The following is a 16899-nucleotide window of genomic DNA, read 5'->3' as shown; positions in this document are numbered from 1 at the left end:
AATCAGTGAAAAGTCAAATTTGGTTTTATTTAATATTTTGTGAGTGAGGTGCTTTGTGTACTAATTTTAAGACTGTGTCTGAGAGGAAGACGCTTTTCAAAGTTAAGCTATGGTAGAGATGCAGTTTTATAGTGTATTTATGATTTTTATGGGCATGTATATATGCAGTGCATATGAATAATTACCTCAGTATACATATATGATTTCTTAAAGGAATCTGTGTTTACAGTTCAGAATATTGAAGTAAATATTTGGCAGTGCTGTTCTACAGAGTTTTCTAAATCCCACTTTAAATTAAAGCTTAAATTCATCAGCATGTTAATCATGGGGTAGTATTTTTATGCATGAATATTTTGCCTTGTTCATAATAAGCATAATGGGAAGAACTAGCTTTTACAAATGGATAGAGTACCAAACATGCTTTGGTGTGAAACGAGGCAACAAAAGACTAGAGAACTGCAGATTTACACTGATAACTTCATCTGATATAAATGCTTAAAAATGAGATAACTGCCCTATCGTTGCTCCAGACATAGGTAGGACAGGCTGCTATATGCCACATGCTACTAATTTTCATCAGGTTAAGAGAATAAGCAGTCTTAAATAATGTCATTTAAGTCTCTTACAATAACTTTCATTAACAGTCATGGTGGATGCATCTAAAACTGTTATGCTTTACGCCACAGTTCTTTAGTTAGTTGGTGCTGTTGTTGATTAACTCACTAAATACTTTATCTTTTTCCCCAAGATAATATTAAAAACTATACTAGATCCCATCAGCCTTTTCCAAATGTGTGTAGCTATACCTTGACCCAGGTGACAGCTGAGCACACCTGCTGTCAGACACTAAGGGCTAAGCTACTGCCTTCATTTTGCTCAGCTTGTCAGCTAACAACTTTGTTCATAAATCTGCAGAAGTTATTTATGGTGCTATTCCCCCCCACCCCCCCCCCCCCCCCCCCCGCACCCCAAACCAGGTATGCTTTTCTAACACTCTTAACATCCCACTCAGTAAGTTTTTGCCTAGATAACTATGAGCAGCATTGTTAAAAGTAAGAAAACTCCCGACAACGGAAAACAGAAGCTCAAATATTGCAGTACTTACCCCAAAAGAAGTTTTGCTGACATGGTGTCACTGAGCTGAACAGGCTGTTTGATGCCATAGTCCCTCTGTTCACGCAGAGCTTTCACCTTCTGGTGTAAATACTTCTTGGATCCTCAAACTGAAAACACAAACCATAGCCAAACCTTGTTTTAGTTTTACAGTGTTCCTGGATTGCATAGATTCTATAGTTGGTATTTTCCCTGTCAAAAAATTGTGTAGCACTGGTAACATGTGAAAAGCAAGGAAACAAAACAAAAAAAAAGAGAATGAGCAAATATTTGAAGGACCTACTATTACTGCATAGACTGTGGTTAGAGAGCACTTACTGACTCTGTTGGTCTCAGTGGCTGGTAGTGACCTGCGGAGATTAACCATTTAAAAACCAGAGACTTCTTTGCTGTCCTCCTGGAGAAAGTTTGCACCGCACTTGTGGTTCTGTGGTTGTTTGTGAGGCGAATGAAGCATTCACACAATCCAAAAAAGCAAAAGCTTTAAAACTCCTTTTTTTTGCAAGCACTGTTACTGGAGCGAGCGAGTCATGTGGCTGTGACATCAGAGGACTCCAATTAGGACTGCCTACACTGTGGCTTTTTCTTTCTCTCCTCTTTTTTTTTTCTCTTTTCTTTTTTTCTCTCTCTTTTTTTTTTTTTTTTTTTTTTTTTTTAATATTTTGACAAAAGGCCCGTGGTAAGGCCCTTCCTGGCATCCAGAAGGATATAGCTTTTTAATTTTTGTGACTCATGAGGATTTGGAGAGAGTACAAAATGCTGTAAGAGCCCAAACTTCTGTACAGTTAAAGCATATGGACAGCAGAACTTCATTTGTACTCTCAGTTCAGGTTCCCCCCACTCTTCTTCCCCCTCCTTTTTTTTTTCTTTTTTTTCCTCCTCTTTTTTTTTTTTTTTTCCTTCCCGTTCCCTCTCCCTACTTCATTATTGTGTCTGTGGAAAAGTGAGCAAAATTGGCACAAGTGGCTGTGTGAAATTCTGAACAACAGTGATGATTTACAATAATTTACATCTTTGGATTGTATCACGATCTTGGGTCTGCTTCATATTTGCTGGGTGGCTGGATTCCTTCTGTTTTACTTTTTCTCCTTGTCTTCTTATACTTGTGAATCTGTAACTCATTGTAAGAAACTTTACCTTTCCTAAGGTCTAGTAGCAGACTGCTTGTTGGGGTTGTGTTTTTTACTGTAATTGGCTGTCACAGAAGTGTTAGTCTGGGGATTCCTTTGCAAATCTTAAATCATGTCTGCCTTGCTTTACATGCCTTCAAAAGTACTTGGCAGTTTTATGTAATACAAATTAAGGGCAATTATGTTTTTTATATTTGGGGTAAAATATGTCATTTGAATATCATAATTAGTTGTGTACTGCAGTCTAAGTGATGCTTTTGATTACCAGTCTTGCTAGGATTTAATGTAGATGTTGCATAACAGAATGAACTGTGAGAGTTGGGAGGTTCTGATTGTGCCTACATTAATTGCTTATTATAGTTTCAGTGTTTAAGAGAAATAGAACAGTCTTAGACTTTTTGGGAGACTATAAATAACTTTATTCACCAGTTAATGTTAACACTTAGTTTTAAAATGGAACATAAATTTGATGCATATGTAAGATTTAAATACTTAATATCATATGTGTGCATGTGTGTATAATATTTTTTATATACTTAACATATTGTAACTTTGACTTTGATTGTGTAATATAAGCCTTTACTGTACCAGTATGGAGTGGGTTAACAAAAGCAGTATTTTTTTGTTTATAATAGAGGCTTTGAAATAAATTGCAAAATGCTGTGTGTAGTAAGGAATAATGTGCACAGACAGTGTGTATTAGTAGTCTTGATTTGCTCACTCAGATTCAGAACAAAATTGGAAACATCTTTGGGAAAGTATCTTACTTTTTGCCTCTTTGGACATCTGTCTAGAACTTTTCTTATTAGCCTGATTGTATCACAGATGCACTGTATATTTTTTTTTGTTTGTTTTAGCTGAGTGATTTTGAAATTTCCTTTTCTTGGGTCGTATTTTTGGGAGCAGAAGAATTGTATAAAACATTTTCTAGATATTGTTCAGCTTTTGTTTGTAAAATAAAATACATGACTTTAAAGCTGCTATCCCTCCTTTTTTATTTTCCAGTTTGTCCTCGGCCTTCCCAGTAAGAAATTGGCTAGGGATGATGTGAGATAAATAGCTGGAGGTGTGGGTGGAAAACATGTTCTCTGTCTTGTGGGGATGGAGAGCAAATGGGAAAGGAGACTACAGTAAAAACTAGAGATTGTGTTTAGATTTTTACTCTCTATTTATCAAAGCAACCATAAAACCCTGTTCATGAAAACTAATAATATTTAATATAAGGTAAATGGCATTGTTCTTAATTCAGTACTTTAAAAGTTATTAGATACTGCCAAATTTGCAGAATTCTACCTTAAAGTGAAAAAGGAGTATTCTGCAAATCACCCATCTCATATAAAAGCAAGGGTGCTGCTTAATTCTCCTAATGATGGATTGCTTTTATTTCTTTATATTTTCACAGTATAGTTAAGAATGTCAATGGAAAATAGATAAGGGTGTAAAAATGATGGAAAGTATGGTAATCTTTTCATATAGACAGAATATGTTTGTGTGCATTACAATTTTAATCAACTTTTGATGCAGCAAAAGCTTTTGGTGCTGCTTCTGTTCTTTGTGGAACCCTTAATTGTAAGCACAATGTTTTTTCAGCTACAGTTACGCATTGAAGATACTTAGGAACTTCTAATTGGTAGGTAGATTCACTAAGTTTATAGATATAGTTAACTCAGGTTTTGATTTTAAATATTTGTTTTCATTCATATGAATGCAGTTGTGTGGTTGTTTTAGAAAAAACACCAGAATTTGTTCTTAGTGACATCTTTAGAATATTGAACTTCATACAGAAGTCACAATTTTTAAAACTTACTGCTTTGAAATGCTGTGCTCAGGCTTTCTCTGGAATGACTTTTCAGTGCTTTCACTTGTGTACATAAAGTTATTCTCTAACTTTGTTACTGTTTTGATATGATACCTTTATAAGATATTTTTTTACTGTACATAGTTTACCACCTGTCTTGTCAAGATCAAGACCATTACAGTGAAGTCTTCATCTAGTAAGGCAAAAGCCATTAGAAGCAGAAACGCAGGTAGTTTAACAGATAATCTAGATGTAGTTTGCAGAAACTGTCACTGAAATAAATGCCAGTTTTTCAGTACAGAGGCATTATAAACTCATGTGAAACTCATGGTTTCTAGTATGGTTTACACTTCTAACGAAGCAGAGGCATGAATCCTGAAAATCCAGTGTATAAACCAGTGTCTCGATTGCAGACTTACGCTTGACAGCCTTTTGTTTAAAAGGTAGGTCTACAAAAATTCAACTTAACTTATGTGTTCCATAGGGGATGCTTTAAGTCACAATTACGCTTACAAAGGAAGCTAAGGAATTTCTCTGGTAAACTATGAGCTTGATCTTTGATGACAAATGAAATCTTACTTAATCAATTGTAATGCAACACTAAAAGATAATTACATCTTTCACCTTTTTTTTGAAATGTGTTTTGAAACTTTTATTTCATGCTTTATTTCAAAACATTTTGCCTTATGTCACTCAAAGTCCATACAGTGTATGAACAGTATGATACCCTGCTGAAAGTTTATTTGTACTTAAATGTTTGTTTCAATTCTACAACTGGAGAGATATAAATATTCTGCTTAAAGCAGTGTGATGATGAAGTTGTTAAATTGCTCTTGTAAGTTTTACAACATGTACTATAAGATGACACTGATTTTCATAATACATAAAGTCCTACTGCAGTTTACTCAGATGCAGGTATTAATTGTAGGTGTTAAATGCATCTCTTTCCACTAGAACAACATTTTTATTTTTTTTTTTTTTAAGGAGTGAAACCTCTCTGCTTGGTTCTGGTTTTCATAACTTAAAAGTAATTATAGTTTTTAGAAGGATAATACTGTGTTTTCTGATGGCTCTCAACTAATGTATTTAATGTACCAGTTGATATAAAATATTTGAACGTTTTATGAAATGTTCTGTTGCTGGACTTGGGTATCTTCTAGACTTCTAATTTTCAACATCTCTGCAACAGCTTCAAATGCTGATATCGCATACTAATCTGTTAAAGCAAAAGCTAAAACTGCCTGTTAATTAAAAAAAAAATTGTAAGAGCTAGGTTATTTTAGCAGACCTTCTTTTTAAAATGTTTTACTTGGTTTACTGGTGTATGAAAGGAGTAGTACTGAACATCTGAGTTATACTGCAGCCTTTTTATGATTACTGTTCTCTGCCTTATAACTTTTTTCTAAGTAAAACGTGGTTTGAAGTAGACAGTGCCTGGGACCACTAAGCATGTAGAGAAGGTGAAAAATGCTGTTACATTTCTAGTGTAAACAAATGTTGTCCATTTTCTGTACAGTGGAATGAGGCTATTGAAGTTCAAATTAAACCTTAAACTGAATTGTTAATCAAATTAAAAAGATGATCATCTTTTGTTAACCAGTGCATACATCAGGTAATAGCAAGCAGTAATAAGTTGTTTTTATTCATCTTGAGTTGCCAGCTCTCTCACTTTTTCATAGAAAAGATATTCTCCAGTGAAATAATCTGAGCCCTGATCAGGTTTTGAGTAAGGTGACACATCTGACCATTAAGATACAGCCCATCTTGAATATTCTTGCTGCTCAGACATTTTTTCTGATAAGTGTGGCTTTTGTGTTCCTCAGATACATGTCTTGTAGACTGTACAATAATTTACAAGAAAGCCTTTTTGATTACATGCATACATTGTAAACAGTCAATATACGGTGTTTAAGATCATCCTAATCTAGCTATTTTCTCCTGTCTGTTTTTTCTTTTTTCTTTTTTCTTTTTTTTTTTTTTTTTTTAGTTAACTTGCAGAAAATATGGGAAACTTGTCTCATATAACAGCTGAGGATGTGGCTAGGTTAAGGCAGGAAACTGCTACCCACAATGCAATGTTACATACACTACCACTTAATAAAATTTATTTCAAACATGCTACTGACAAAACCAAAGAAAAATAATATCCTAACTATGCTAGTTAGTACACTAAATATATCTAGGGAAAAGTGAAAGTAATCTCTCTAGAGCCTTTCTTGCGTCTAGGATACAATGCTACCAGTAGTTAAACCAGAACAGATCTCAGTAGTTAAAAGCAGCGACCTATTTTTAGAAAATATTCACATTGCTCTGGAAATTAATGATTATATGTTTTTTAATAACAGTAGCACTTATTTTATATAGACAGAATTCAGATAAGCTCTCTCCTTAGATTTTTCTGGTTGTCAGAATATCCTCTTATGTAGTTTTAAAACTGGCAGCTTTTCTTTCTTCGGCTCACTTTCACTGACTCTTACCTTCACTGTAGCCAAGCAGCCCGTTACCTCTCCTTCCCACTTAATCTATTTGGAGGTTGGTGTCAAAATATTTTCTGTATCATATGTGGGAAAGGAATGGAGAAGAGGAAAGTTCATCTTCCCAGATTATATGAAGATTTAAGGTTTCTAGTAGTTCTATTCGATTGCCTGCAATTTGAAGAGCGTAATGATTTGTGAGAGGTAAATGCATTTAGTTCAATTCTAAGTTAAATTTAATAGACTTCAACCTTCTGTGATTATCTCCAAGTATCAAGACAGATGCGCACGAAGTCACTGATGCTGCTTTGCTATAAATGTCTTGAAAGTCTTGTTCTAGATGTATTTTTGTTTCTGTTTGTTTTTAAATGCATGTATGTTAAGGGCGATCCTCTTACAGAACATTTTTGAAGCATTTGCCTCTATAGTTAGAGAACACTTATCAAGAACAGCTGCTGTAGTGCTGTGGATCCTATCCATGGACTCATGGTGGTCTGCTGAACAACGTTCTTCAAGTTTGACAGGTGAGACAGAGACTCTCCAGTGCCACTGCTTTTGGATGAATCTAGCTGTGGTTGGAGAAAGTGCATCTTGCCAAAATATATGGGTAAGACCACACACAGTCTTTAAAATAGTTATTGTAAGCTTATTTTTAGGCAATATATGTCTTGACAGTTCCTTTATTTGCATGCCAGTTTCACTGCTGCTTATAGATTTTTCATTTATTTTAGTAATGGCAATTGCAGATTTAGATCTATGTTTGTAAAGCTTTTGCTTTTACAACATTTACACTGGAAAAATACAGACTTGGTACTTTCAAACCTTGGTCAAGATTAGCGAACAGATTTTAAAAATTATTAAAGCAGAGTATTCACGCTCTTCAGATTTGGTGTAGGTGTTCTCATATTAAACCCCATTTTCAGGAGCATGGTTTGGCAATAAAAATTTGCTTCTGGTTTTAAAATTATACCAGTTTCAGTAGCTTCTGTGCTTGTGTAAGTCTGCAGCGACGTAGATTTAAGACATGAAATTATTTCAGTGAGTAATAAAAACAAAATGTTTTTTTAAAATTACGTAGTTATTAAATACTCAATTTAGAATCTGTATTTTATTTATGTTATAACTCCTGGACAGTATTTTTCTTGTGTATTTTAACGTGTAGAATATTCTTTGCATTCTAAGTGCCTGTTTCAACAGTTGGCTCCATAATGTACATTTAAAATATTGTATGTTTTTAACTGACAGTATAGAAGGAGGTTGCACCCTGTAGAATTTCTGAGTAAACAATACTCGTGCGGTAACTTTCAGAACAGATGTTTTTTAAATACCCCAAGAGAAATTAAATATAATACTGAAATGGAATATCATAAAACATTCATTGGGTAGCGATGCTTTAAAGTTATGGATTTATAATGACATGTTTTTTTCCCTATTTCTGTATTTTTCAGATTATCTTGCATAATTAATGCATGACTTTTTCTCAACAAAACGTTACTCAATTTTTTTATTACTTAACGTTGCATAGTACTGTTGTTTATAGCAGCAGACTTTACAGACAATTAAGGAAATAGTCACTGCCCTGAGGAGTATACAATTAAATATATGCAGCTAGCCATTTAAGAAAAGTATGAAAAAGGAGGGGAAAAACTCCATATAATGAACTGTAATAAAAATGAGTGATTTGAAGAACTTCATGGAGAAGGGAAAACAGTTAGTTATAACTTTATTATTAAGTTTCTCCATATTCTAGTATGAAGAGTGTTAAATATTTGTGTGCAATTGGCTGGTCTTGCTATCTGCTTGAACTTGAGTCTGGTGCTTGATCATCACAGTTGCTTCTCTATATCTTTTTGGAAAAAAAAAAAGCAAGTAAAAACAAAAAAAATCCCAACCCCATAACATTTCCTTATGGCATGAATACAAGTAGAAATATTTCTCTGTCGTTTATGATGTTTATGTAAGTTTGAGATCCTTAGTGTCCTGTAAGTGTTTTTTAGAAAACAAATTAAATAAGGTAGTTTCATCCTTCCTCCCGTTTATCTCTCCATGTCCTTTTTGTATTTTTTATTTTTTTTTAAAGTATTTAGTACCTGGATCTATTTCTTTTCCACAGCTTGTCAACAGTCTAAGCTTTCCCTTGTAATTAAAAGTGTATTGTGTATTTTTGTTGAAGAAGAGATCTGAAGATCCTTCATGAAAAGGAGAGCTGAAAAGAGGATGAGAGGGCAATGGAGGGAATAAAATGGGAAGCAGGAGAGTTAAAAAACTTTTAATGAGTTTCTTTTTTAACAGCATCACTCCCATTTTGTAGAGAAGGAATACTGAAGGTGAGGAGAAATGAAGACACTGAAACAGGATGAAGAACAAAAACATGCACCTCTTTTCATGGTGACAACATGCATAGGAGAAAGCTGCCCTCCAGTCTCTCAGGCAATGTGAAACACAGTTTGTTTTGAAATAGCCAGTTCAGATACTGGCAGCGGCTTAGCTGTATTTGGTGGTGTTGAACTCACTTGGAGAGGACTGGGCTGCTCTTAAAATAGCCTGTATAGGTATGCCTAAAGAATAATAGAAGACAATCAGACTTAGGTGAGGTTGGGAAGAGTGGGGGAGATGTTTGTATTAAATTGCCAGTGCACGATGTGTTCTGTGCCAGAGAGTTGACTGGTTGATTTTTAACATCTGTAGGAGAAAGCAGGCAGTATTCACAGACGGTCCATTCACCGATGTTCAGTTAAGCAGGTGGCGATTCTTTTTAAGACTTTTTTTTTGGTTGTTGTTGTTATGCTTGGAGTAACAGACTGATTAACTTGAATGGTGGTAATGAAAGAAAAAAAATATAGAAAATTAGTTGTTCCTTCCACTCATACCTCTTCCTCCTCTGACCTTCCAACCCTAAAAGTGAGGAATTGGTTGGGGTTTTTGTGTGGTGGTTGTTTTGTTGGTGTGGGTTTTTTTTGAGAGAGAGACCCCGTGGTTTGGTTGCCAGAATCCAGACCTGTAACTTCTAAGACAAAAAATGTAAGCTTTGAGGAAATACTCTGTGTGGATAAGACAGTATATGTGTTACTTACTTTTTAATACTTTATTTCTGTTCTGTTTATGTGGATAAATAATAATTTGTTTTAAGAAGATACACCACTGCATATAATTTTTAGCTCCGGGAGGGAAGTGCCTAGTAAGCACCCAAACCGATGAGCTCAGTTGGGTAGACAGTGTGCTTTTAACTTGGAGACCCAGCCTATCATCCAAGTGAATTGTTACGTTTCCATTTCAAGAGCAAACTCAGGGTCTGGGTCTGCTGCCTGGCTGTATGTGGTGTGAGCGGTCAAAGGTGCCAAGCAGGATTTAATTCTACATTTTGGCATAAAAAGATGATGGTGGAGAACCTACAGCCTACTGATTACAATGCAGATGAGGACAGGCCATAGTAATGAATGGGCACTTAGGACCCAAATTCTTTTGGAACTGTATGGCCAAATCCCTTGTTAGTGATTGGAATAGGAGTGTGTTGGAACAGGGGTGCTGAAAAACAGTTTTGTTGGAAAAGTTGGCAGTGTAGTCACAAAGTAACCCAGAATGAAAAATCAGCAGTGTTTGCTAGTATTTTCTAAATTCTTTTCCTGAGAACATTCTGCTTCTGGTCTGGTGTTTTTTATTTTGTCTGGAGCTGAAAAAACTTTTAGCTCAAGGTTATTACTCTGAAGATTAGGTCAAGAATCAAACAAATCTGTTTCACCTCTTTGTGTATCAAGGAGCATGTTTATTGGTTAATATATGCATGGAATAACATTTCTTTGTACTTTATAATCTTGGTATTTTGAAGAAAACTGTGTTTTAGGAGGGTGGGTTCTAAATTATAGATTAATGCCTATGACACATACTTTGTACCGAAATCCATTAGGTGAGGTAGGTTATAAGAGTTACATCCTTTGTGACATTCGTCTCCTTTGGATTTCTGCCGTGCAATTGTGCTGCCAGAGCAGGTCCTTGTAGCCAGGCTTCTTCGTTTATTTGGGGAACCCATGGAGCTGTACAGGTTGATGCTACCAGACCATTTTGTGAGATCAAGCAGGGCTCTGGGCAGTTGGCTGCTTTGCCAAAGACCGACACTAAAGGAAGTGTGGCTTTTCATGAGCCAGAGTTCATTCTTGTGGCATGGGCTTTAAGATTGGGGCCCTCAGAAATAACTCTATTCTCTGAGAATTGTAAAATGAACAAAACTTCTTTCTTTCATACTTTGTGCATTTACATCTGTATAGGTGGAGTATATCTTATTTTAAAAAATCTTCAGTAACTGTTGGGATTTGGGAATAAGGTGGGATATGCAGAATAAATGATTATATTTTGCCATCTTTATCTTGCTCATTCTGTAAAACTTATAATTGTTGTCTTTTTTTAAATTATTTTTCTTTCTTCTGAAAATCTAAATGTTTTCTTGCTTTTTAAGTCCAGTTTTGCCCGGTGTGGGTTTGAAGCAGCTCTACAGCAGAATGTTTGTATTTCATTTTGGGGAAAAATGATACCAGCCTGTTCAGAAATGGGAGTATTTGCAGTAGCAAGTGGCATCTTTACAAGCTAAACATAATGATCAAAGAGTTGAAGAAATAACAAATTTAGTTATTTTTTAGACAAAATTACAATGGAGAATAGCATTTGGTTTGTCATTAAGCTTCAGAATGATTTATTTTTCTTCTCTCCTAATTGAAGAACAAATCCAAATGCAGTTCAATCTAATTTTCTGATGTGGGTAGCAAATACCAGTTTTATCTGTGCATAGGAGCTACAGTAATTCAGGCTTGTTTTTCCTTCTGAATAACTGAAATAAATGGAAAGAGTCAGACATTCATTACATGACATTATTGTGCCCAGACACATTTTTAGAATTCATGAATTTCACAGAACACTTAATTCTTTGAGTGCTTTTCTTTTCAACTCTCAGTAACTATTCAAGATTGAACACATTACAGATGTGCAGCTAAAATAGCCAATCTTGTAGAAAATCTTTACTATTAATTTAGAGGTAGGATCTGAAGAACTTGCAGATAGAACTATTACCAACTGGTAGGATTTTTGGTTTTGTTTTGTTTTGTTTTTTTTTTTCCTTAAATCTGTGTTCCTAAAAAAAGTAGGTTTAGCTAAACTCTACACTGGAAGAATAAGTTGATGAAACTAGCACCACAGAAATGCTAGAATTAAGGTTTCCAGTGGTCCTCCATACAGTCCCATTGTATGTGGCACATTATAATAGAGTTAACTGATTACATTTATTTTTTCATCCCCAGAACTCCTGACTCATTCTTTGAAGTGAGCAGTATTCATTCCATGCAGAGTTATTCAGTGATTTTCTTTTTATCACTCATTGCTCATTATATGGCTGACTGCCATCTTTCCTGTACAGTGTTCAAACCCTACTATGAAGAAGAATTACTAACTTCCATGTGCTCTTTTGTGGCACATGTCACACTATGAGAGTACTTAGTAAATACTAACTAATTCTTTTCTTCACAGTACTCTTGGGACAAATGTGTTATTCTCTATATCACATAGGTAGTTTGGAGGTACAGAGAGAATAAAACTGGGAAAAAAACCCCCAAACTGATTAGTTAACTCCCAAACTTCTTTGTCACTCTGCAGTACCCAACTAGGTTGTACTACTTCTGAAAATGTGTAGCTTTATCTATACATCTTTAAGTTGAAACATATAATTTTTTTTTCAGTGATGCATGTATGAACTTGTAAAAATCAAATACCATGGTTTAAACAAGGAATGGATAATTTTTGATAACTTCATAGAAGGGGGCAGGTTAGATGGAGTGTTGTTCTGGTGTAGTATGATGTTTCTTTATTCTTATACACAGGTGAACTTCATTGTATGTGTTCTGAAACACAAAATTAACAACTTGGAACTTGGTATATCCACTTTTATGATCAAGAGGATATGCAACCTTTTATAGGTTCCAGTGGGTAGCTCCATGGAGACCAAAGGGTTTCTTCACAATACTGGAAGTAATAGATTGAGGCTACAAGGCTCCTTCAACTGAATACCAGAATCTTCATGTGGCCTAAACTCCTGAAGATTGTCCATGTAGGTTGTTGGATAACTTGCAGGTGTCTCACAGGTGGGAGATGGCTGTTCCCTGTCGTCCACTTCAGCATAAACCAGGGCAAGGTGCGCTAAGCTGATGGGTCCTAAGGTGATGTTTCCATCTCAGTGGTTTGTGTCTTGATTTGAAAAAAAACCAAACATACTAAGGATTTGATTACTTTGTCAGCTTTCATGCTGATGCTGACTTCTTGATCCTTTGACGTATTTATGCACAGGAACTGTGTTTGAATTAAGCCATATGCAGATCAAGAACCAAAAAGATGGTTCACCAGGACACTTATTTACTGTTAAGTGGCATGGATTCATTTTCCCACAGTCTTTCTTTTGAGATGTTTGATTAAAAAAATAAAGTGTTGGGTTTGGTGAGAAATAGAGTATTTAAAATATATATTAGGGTCTCTGATGTAATTTTTTTATTTGCAAGTTACTGATCTGTGAAATTAGGGTAGGGAGGGGCTGAAGTGTTGAGGATAAATGATTCTATAAACAGCAAAGCCACTCTATTTCTGTAAGACTGTGGAAAGAGCATGAAAACATTGTATAGAACTTTTTTCTTTATTGTATTTTTTTGGATGGCTGTATATAAATCTCTACAGTGAAATTCTCATTTTCCAGTATTCTCTTATTTCTGTGGAAAGAGACAGAACCAAGAAAATAAGGAGAAATGTGTTTCTTCTCTATTGCTGTTTTCAGTTTGTTAACAAACCAAATGGGATATTTGTTAATGGAACTTGGTTTTATGTTTTCAGATGTTAATTATTAGCTTCTTCTATCCTCTTTCATGCTTGTTAGGAGGTAAACAAGTTAATTTCAGTTTTACAAGTATGTAAGGGAGATGGACCAATTCTGGGTCTGACTTAGGGAGTTGGTAGTACTTGTTCTAAAAAAAGTACTAGACTTGCTCTTGAAAAGATGTGGTTGTGTTCAGCTCCTAACGTGCCTGCAGTCTTTTGTTCATTATTATGCTATCTCTACCATAGTAAAGATGAAAAAATATGAAAATATGTTGTTAGAAACAGGATTTATGTAGCATTATGTGGTGAAAGATGAGCTGGAGGAGAAGACTAGTATAGCTGAGTAGAGAGCTTTGGCTGGAACTCAGGGGAAAAAATGAGTTTACCACCTTTGAACATGGGGCAGGCAGCTCAGGGCTGCAAGAATGTTGTGAGGTTATGCAGGGAGAAGATTAGAGAGGCAAAAGCCCAGCTAGAAGTCAGGCTGGCCACTGCCATAAAAGGTAGCAAAAAATGTTGGTTTTTTTTATATAGTAGAAACAAAAGGAGGCCCAAAGATAATCTTCATTCTTTGTTGGATACCAGGGGGAGCACTGCCACAAAGGCTGAGGTATTTAATGCCTTCTTTGACTCAGACTTTAAGACCAGTTGTTGTCCACGTACCTAGCCCCCTGAGCTGGAAGACAGGGATGAAGAGGAGCAGAATGAAGCCCCCATAATCCAAGAGGAAGTGCTTAGTGACCTGCTACACCACTTAGACACACTCAAGTCTATGGGGCCAGATGGGATCCACCCAAGAGTACTGAGGGAGCTGGTGGAGAAGCTTGCCAAGCCGCGCTCTATCATTTATCAGCAGTCATGGCTAATTGGTAATATCCCAGGAGACTGGAGGCGAGTGTGACACCCATCTACAAGAAGGGCAGGAAGAAGGTCCAGGGATCCTTTTAGTCTGACGTTGGTGCTGGGGAAGGTTATGGAGCAGCTTATCCTGAGTGCCATCCTGTAGTACATGCAGGACAACCCTGGGATCAGGCCCAGCCAGCATGGGTTTGTGAAAGGCAGGTCCTGCTTGACAAACCTGATCTCCTTCTATGACAAGATGATCCACTTAGTGGACAAGGGAAAGGCTGTGGGTGCTGTCTGCCTAGACTTTAGCAAAGCCTTTGACACCATTTCCCACAGCATTCTCCTGGAGAAACTGGCTGCTCATGGCTTGCACAGCTTTACTTTTTGCTGGGTAAAAACTTGGCTGGATGGCTGAGCCCAAAGAGACGTGGTCTTCAATAGCAAGACGAGCTTCCCTCTGGGTACTCAGCCCCCTGAGCTGGAAGACAGGGATGAGAGGAGCAGAATGCATTCCCCACAGTCTAGGAGGAAATGGTCTGTGACTTGCTGCTCCACTTAGATGTGCAGAAGTCTATGGGGCTGGATGGGATCCACCTGAGGGTGCTGGGGAAGCTGGTAGAGGAGCTCGCCAAGCTGCTGTCCATCATTTATCAACAGTTCTGGCTAAGAGGGGAGGTCCTGGAAGACAGGAGGTCAGACAGTGGGATGCCCATATACAAGAAGGGCAGGAAGGAGGATCCAGAGAACTACAGGCCTGTCAGCCTGACCTTTGTGCTGGGGAAGGTTATGGAGCAGATCATTCCAAGCACCATCAATGCAGCACGTGCAGGACAGCTGGGGGATCAGGCGCAGCCAGCCTGGGGTTGTGAAAGGCATGGCCTGCTTGATGAACCCAGTCTCCTTCTATTACAAGATGACCCACTTAGTAGAGGAGGGAAAGGCTGTGGATGTTATATTCCTGGACTTTAGTAAATTCTTTGACACCATCTCCCACAGCATTGTCCTGGAGAGGCTGGCTGCTCAGGGCCTGGACGGGTGCATTCTATGCTGGGTAAAAACCTGGCTGGATGGCTGAGCCCAAGGAGTGGTGGTGGATGGAGCTACATCCAGCTGGCAGCTGGTAACAAGTGGTGTTCCCCAGGGCTCAGTATTGGGGACAGTCCTGTTTAATGTCTTTATCAATGATCTGGATGAGGGGACTGAGTGCACCCTCAGTCAGTTTGCAGATGGCACCAAGTTGTTGGGGAGTGTTGACCCGCTGTAGGGCAGGAGGCTCTAAAGAGGGATCTGGGCAGGCTGGACCCATGGGCCGAGGCCAATGGCACGAGGTTTGACCAGGCTCAGTGCCGGGTCCTGCCCCTGGGTCACAGCAACCCCAGGCAGCGCTACAGGCTGGGGGCAGGGGGCTGGGAAGGTGCCTGGTGGGAAAGGGCCTGGGGGTGCTGGTCAGCAGGCGGCTGGGCATGAGCCAGCTGTGTGCCCAGGTGGCCCAGGTGGCCATCAGCATCCTGGCTGGTATGCGAAAGAGTGTGGCCATCAGGAGCAGGGCAGTGCCCGTCCCCCTGAGCTGGGCACCGGTGAGGCCGCCCCTGGACCCCTGTGTTCAGCTTTGGGCCCCTCACTGCAGGGGGACGTGGAGGGGCTGGAGCGTGTCCAGAGCCGGGCAGGGGGCTGGGGCAGGGGCTGGGGCACAGGGCTGATGAGGAGCGGCTGAGGGACCTGGGGGGGTTCAGCCTGGGGAAGAGGAGGCTCAGGGGGGACCTGATCGCTCTCTACAGCTGCCTGAGAGGGGATTGTAGGCAGGTGGAGGGTCGGTCTCTTCTCCTAGATAACAAGTGACGGGACAAGAGGAAACGACCTCAAGTTGTGCCAGGGGAGGTTTAGTTTGGGTATTAGGAAAAATGGCTTCACAGTAGGGGTTGTCAAGCATTGGGACAAACTGCCCAGGGAGGTGTTTGGATCACCATCCCTCGAGGTGTTTGATGAAAGTGTTTAAAAAAATGCATAGATGTGGTGCTTAGGGACATGGTTTAGTGATAGAATTGGCAGTGCTGGGTTAAATAGGTTGACGCAATGATCTTAAAAGTCCTTTCCAACCTAAATGGCCCTGTGATTATTAAATGTAGACCTTAGTTTGATGTCTAAACATAGGATCTTAGGAGTTGCAATGGAGCCTTTGACCAGTGTCTTTTTTTTTTTTTTTGTTGGCTTTAGGCTTCTCACTTCAGCTTGCCATGCATCTGTATTGGCTTGCTTATTCTTTCAATTTACTATAAATTGAGTGACTATACGGAGGTTACTGCAATTTTATGGAGATAAAAGTGCTGTAAAAAAAGCAGAGAGAATGCTTATAGTGGCGAAGTGCTGTAGCTTGGTGCTTGAGAGGTGAATTTAGCTCTGGTGCTGAACCACAGACTTCTCTCTGAAGCTTCAGGAAGTTAGATAAATTGTTCAGTACTTCAATTTGTCATCTGCAAAATAGGAATAATAGTTCTCTTTTCCATTATTTTTTTTTTAAACTTTAACTGGTGTCATTTGAAGGATGTTCAGATAGCAATGATGAAGGTCATAGGAGTACCAACATTAAGACTGAGTTTGTCTCTTGCATTTAGTAAGAGTTTTTAGTCCCCCCTAACTCTGACAAATTGAGAAGACTGCCTGGAATATTACCATGAAAGTGAAGATTTACACTACT

The 16899-nt window shown here is 38.1% G+C and overlaps 2 protein-coding genes across 6 annotated transcripts in view; one reads left to right on the top strand and one right to left on the bottom strand.

Moving 5' to 3' along the window:
• The window catches only part of RUNX2 (RUNX family transcription factor 2), a 250418-nt gene extending 237306 nt beyond the window's left edge, over positions 1-13112 (bottom strand). The window contains exon 1 of one of the 2 annotated variants that reach the window (XM_080388539.1): positions 1106-13112. In XM_080388539.1, the coding sequence (XP_080244665.1) occupies positions 1106-1163 (58 nt within the window). In that variant the 5' untranslated portion in view covers positions 1164-13112. The remainder of the gene's footprint in view (positions 1-1105) is intronic. The other variant, XM_080388544.1, reaches the window with a different exon arrangement.
• Positions 1-16899, top strand: part of SUPT3H (SPT3 homolog, SAGA and STAGA complex component) — a 297812-nt gene that overhangs the window by 56514 nt on the left and 224399 nt on the right. The gene's annotated exons all lie outside the window — the stretch shown is intronic.

This window comes from Falco punctatus, assembly GCF_963210335.1.
Source record: "Falco punctatus genome assembly, chromosome: 5".
Taxonomy (NCBI): Eukaryota; Metazoa; Chordata; class Aves; order Falconiformes; family Falconidae; genus Falco; species Falco punctatus.
The sequence above is the reverse complement of the archived record's forward strand: the minus strand, read 5'-3'. Positions and strand labels throughout refer to the sequence as shown.